This window comes from Palaemon carinicauda, chromosome 16 (genome assembly GCF_036898095.1).
Source record: "Palaemon carinicauda isolate YSFRI2023 chromosome 16, ASM3689809v2, whole genome shotgun sequence".
Classification (NCBI taxonomy): Eukaryota; Metazoa; Arthropoda; class Malacostraca; order Decapoda; family Palaemonidae; genus Palaemon; species Palaemon carinicauda.
In genome coordinates, this window is record NC_090740.1 from 14,232,008 (window position 1) to 14,237,007 (window position 5,000).

At 37.1% G+C, this 5,000-nt stretch overlaps 1 protein-coding gene across 2 annotated transcripts in view; it reads right to left on the bottom strand.

Annotated features, from left to right (window-relative positions):
- Window positions 1-5,000, bottom strand: part of LOC137654927 (fer3-like protein) — a 19,159-nt gene that overhangs the window by 5,231 nt on the left and 8,928 nt on the right. Inside the window, exons 2-3 of one of the 2 annotated variants that reach the window (XM_068388822.1) lie at window positions 1,020-1,239; window positions 583-672 (exon numbers count right to left, since the gene is read on the bottom strand). In XM_068388822.1, the coding sequence (XP_068244923.1) occupies window positions 583-672; window positions 1,020-1,239 (310 nt within the window). The remainder of the gene's footprint in view (window positions 1-582; window positions 673-1,019; window positions 1,240-5,000) is intronic. The other variant, XM_068388823.1, reaches the window with a different exon arrangement.

Consider the following 5,000-nt stretch of genomic DNA (forward strand, 5'->3'; position numbering starts at 1 on the left):
AAAACTGAAAACGCTGAAAAAGAGGAAGTCATGATTACAAGATTATAAAAAAACCTATAGAGGTAAATTTTCATGATAGGCTTACAGCCATTCTATACAATTTTTATAAAGACTCGAAGATTTACTGGTAACTATTTAAAGGACCAACCATTGTGGAATGTTTTTCTTATAAAGACACAAAGATTGATTGGTAACTACTTAAAGGACCAATCACTGTTTACTCATTTTCCTAGAAAGATTCAGAAGATTGATTGGTAAATATTTGAAGGACCAACCATTGTGAATGTGTTTTTTTTCTCTATAAGGACTCAAAAGATTGATTGGTAACCATTTAAAGGACCAAGCATTGTGAATGTTTTTTCTATGAAGACTCAAATATTGAATGGTAACCATTTAAAGGACCAACCATTGTGAAGGTTTTTTCATATGAAGACTCAAATATTGATTGGTAAATATTTGAAGGACTAAAAGATAAAAACTAAAACAACTAAAAACGCTGAAAAAGAGGAAGTCATAATTACGAGATCATCAAAATTTAGTGTAAGTATCATAAACGAAGTTTAATTAAGCATTGAAACGTACGGTGACGTTGCAGGCCTTGCAAACACTAAGGACGTCTCCGCCCGCAGTCTTCTCTCATCGATCATTATAAATCGGTCGTTGCATAGAAGTCTATAAAGAAATATTTCATTTCAGATGGTAAAGAATAAATCCGGGAAAATCAAAAGCAGATTAAGTTTTGCTAAAGAAAATTGTGAGAACTAAATTAAATTAGAAAGAAGTCAAAGTTCGACGAATTTCCCTATCAATATTTATCATGACGTCCTGTTGACTGCCCTTGTTAATATTAGCCAGATAACAAGGCTACATATCCCCTTTAAGCAACACAGCATCAGCAAAAAGAAAAAAAAAACAGGAACAACCGAGAATATTGAAATAATAAATAAATGCGTACGTTACTATTTCTGAAATCAATTAAAATGGAAATAAAAAAAAAAGTTAATGATCAATTCTTTTACCTGTGAGACATAACGCACTGACCCCTGAAGGGATGATGGGAAGGCCATAGATCATGCAGAGGCAATGCAGCAGCTGCAGCAGCTGCAAAGGCAGCGTCATGAGGTGGATAGTGTGCTAAAGGGGCCCCGGGGCCACCTGCGTCCCACATCAGCCCGGGGCCCCCACCCCCTCCACCGTAGACACCTCCTCCTCCTCCGTATGTCACTTCGTATCCAAACTCTGAAGAAAGAATAATCAATTGTAAGTTTACTGTTCTTGAAGGATCTTTCAAAAGGTGTCATTTTGTTTGTCTTTTAAAGGTTCAAAGGCCACTCATGAATGGCAGAGGCAAGGGACAGTGACATTGCCCTAGCAAGCAGGACATTGCCCTAGAGATTGACCATATATCATAAGATCAGCGCCCAAGCCCCCTCTACACCCAAGCTAGGACCATGGAGGGCCAGGAAATGGCTGCTGATGACTCAGCAAATAGACCTAGAGGTTCCCTCAAACACACTACTAAAGGAACTAACGAGTCTGAGCGGGACTCGAACCCCCGTCTGGCGATCACTAGTCAGAGACGTTACCAATCTTAAGGAACGAAAGATTACTCGGTACAGTTGGCTTCAATAATTCCGGTACACTCCACGGGAAGATAAGGAGGCATATGACAGCTGTATATCGCAGCAGGTAAAGCTGTATTTAGCAAAGGGGAAACTGTTGGCAGCGCTGCTTGGAAACCTAAGTAGCTAAGCTTTCAAGCACAAGATCAAAAGCATTCTTATTGATTTTACGAAGGGCTGTATAGAAAACTATAGTTATCTTGCGAACAGCACTTTGTAAAATGAAGAAAAATGCTTTTGAATCCGTGTTCACAAACTAAGCTACTTTTGTTTTTACGGACAGCGTTGCCAACAGTTTCTATTTTGCTAAACACAGCGTTACCTGCTACAATACAGTATACAGTACAGCTGTCAGACGTCTCCTTAGCTTCCCGGGAAGTGTAACAGAATTATTTAAGTCAACTCTACTTATTTAACTTTGTTGACAAACGATTCTCTTAAAGTTATAGCCTTTTCTCGTTTGATAAACTTTCTTCATTACCTCATCTCCTTATTTTCCTTTTTTCTTAACAACCATTAGGAGTAAAAGACCTTAGGTCATTTTTAATACAACTGATCATAAAGTGACTGCACATTTAGTTTTCATCTCAAAGCCGGTAACACTGTACCTACCAAGACGACCTTCCATACGATAACCACCTAAACTTATTTAACTCGTGTTGACACGAGAATAGTTACCAAAACTATAAAAAAAGGCTCCCACGAGACATCCGAATGATTGAAGATATTAAGGCTTTCAAGAGGAAACTGAAGACTTTTTCTTATTCTGCGAGTGCGTCGATAGTGACGATTTAACAGTAAAAAACCTATACGTGATGTGAAATGTTGAATACTTTGAACGAATATGATAAAATGACAGTGGATGTCCTGTAGAGAGTAGGGTTCCCCTCCTTCATAGGACCAGAAAACAGCCCTTAAAGTAAGCAAGTAAAGTAACTAACCACTCTTGAAATCGGAGCAAACAGTCGCAGATTCTTATCGGATCTGAATCACTGACAAATTTCAACAGATCATCCTTGTTCCATTGGTTACTTCTCTGAAAATTATTCTTAAAAATCTCAAAATAATATTTTTTGATAATTTCTTGTAAATGTATCCCCCTTCATGTAAATTAGTACAAATTTTTCTATATTTTTGCAGAATCATATTTCATTTAAAGCATTTGTTGTGCCTTTTCATTTTAACTTATTTGGAATAATTTTGTTAGTTAATTATATGCAAGTGTATTTAAATATGTACATATATTATTATTATTATTATTATTATTATTATTATTATCATTATTATTATTATTATTATTATTATTAATTGCTAAGCTACAACCCTAGTTGGAAAAGCAAGATGCTGTAAACCCAAGGGATCCAACATGGATAAATAGCCCATTGGGGAAAGGAAATAAGGGAATAAACTATAAGAGAAGTAATGAACGATTAAAATAAGATATTCTAAGAACAGTAACAACATTAAGATAATTATTTCATATATAAACTAAAATAACTTTTAGAAAAACAAGAGTAAGAGAAATAAGATAGAATAGTGTGCCCGAGTATACCCTCAATCAAGAGAACTCTAACGCAAGACAGTGGAAGACCATGGTATAAAGGCTATGGCAAATCTATTACCCAAGACTAGAGAACAATGGTGTGATTTTGGAGTGTCCTTCTCCTAAAAGAACTGCTTACCATAGCTAAGGAGCCTCTTCTACCATAACCCAGAGGAAAATTGCAACTGAACATTACAATGCAGTAGATAACCACTTGAGCGAAGAAGAATTGTTTGGTAATATCAATGTTGACAATTGTATGAGACCAGAGGAGTGTGTGGAAAGATTAGGCTAGATTATTCGGTGTATGTGCAGGCAAAGAAACAAAGAGCCGAAACAAAGAGCCGTAACCAGAGAGAGATCCAATGTCATTCTATCCGGCCAGTCAAAGGGCCCAATAACTCTAGCGGTAGTATTTCATATTAGTTTATGAGTAACTCCAACTACGAGCACTGTATCGGTCTACAAACAAGAATTTCCTTGTGTATGCTAATGTTTTTTTGTGGACAAGTAGTAACGAAACGAGCATAAAATCAGTCATATGGCATCCATAATCTAGAGAAAAAAAAAAAAAGTTTTCACACGGAGTTCAAGCGAATTTTACCCCCATTCTCATGTCACTTAAAAGAAAACGCAAAAGCAGTCGTCTTTAGATAGGTTCTTTATCAAAATTCAGTGCAAGGGTGTAAAAAAGAAAAAGTGCCATTTAAGAATAAATTGATATACTGTAGATAACGATAGGTAACATCGTTCAAGGGAGAGAATGACCGATATTTCGAATACGGTCATTTTAGGTTACTACATAGGTATCACCTGCCCCCTGGGACTAATGGGAGAAGAAGAGTGACCAGAAGGGAGATGGTGGTAGCTCTAGGAGTTGGAACGTTGAATGTAGAGTCGATGACTGGAAAGGGAAGAGATAGTGGGTCTCATGGAGAGAAGAGGGATTAACATTTAGTATGTGCTGGAGACTGGATGGAGGAGTAAGAGAGATGGGATGTGGATATAAATTGCTATTTAGGGGAGCAAATTAGGGAGGTAGAAATGGTGCGGCAATAATCTTATAAAAAAAAAGGCCTAAAAGACAGCATAATAAACATGAAGAGGACAATTGATAGAGCTATGGTTGTTGAATGAAATACCAATAGAAGAGAGATTAATTATTGATGGTGTCATTAATGAGCATGTATGGAGGACCAGAGATAGAAGTGATGAGGTAAATGGTGGGTGAGAGAGAGAGAGAGAGAGAGAGAGAGAGAGAGAGAGAGAGAGAGAGAGAGAGAGAGAGAGAGAGAGTTGTGGACTATGCAGTGTCATTCGATTTGGATATTATCAACACCTAGTTTAAAAAGCAATAAAATCCGTATATTACATACAAGAATGGGCCAAGAGAAAGTCAAATTGACTTCATGTACAAGAGATCATGTCTGAGAGGTGAGAAATTGTAAATATTTAAGTGGAGAGTGTGTTGTAGCACAGAACATGGGGTTAGTGCTGGATTTTGAAATAATGAATGCAGCAAAGGGTTAGCCTGCATACGTCCCACCAGTAAGCTGGAAGCTGACACAAGATGAGGAAGCGAGGCAGGAATTTAAGGAGAGAGTATTGTGTGAAGTTGTATTGCTAGATGGAGTGCAAGAATGGTGGAATAACATCAGCAAAGAAACTTCATGACAATAAGGAAACCTAGTGGTGAAGAGAAATGGTTAATGCCAAAAATGAAGCAAAAAATATCTGTGATGATTATGGTTACCAAGTGGATAAAGAAAGGTACAAATATATATTAGAAATAAGAAAAGGCGAGAACATTGGATGTTATGTACGGTGAGCTGGAA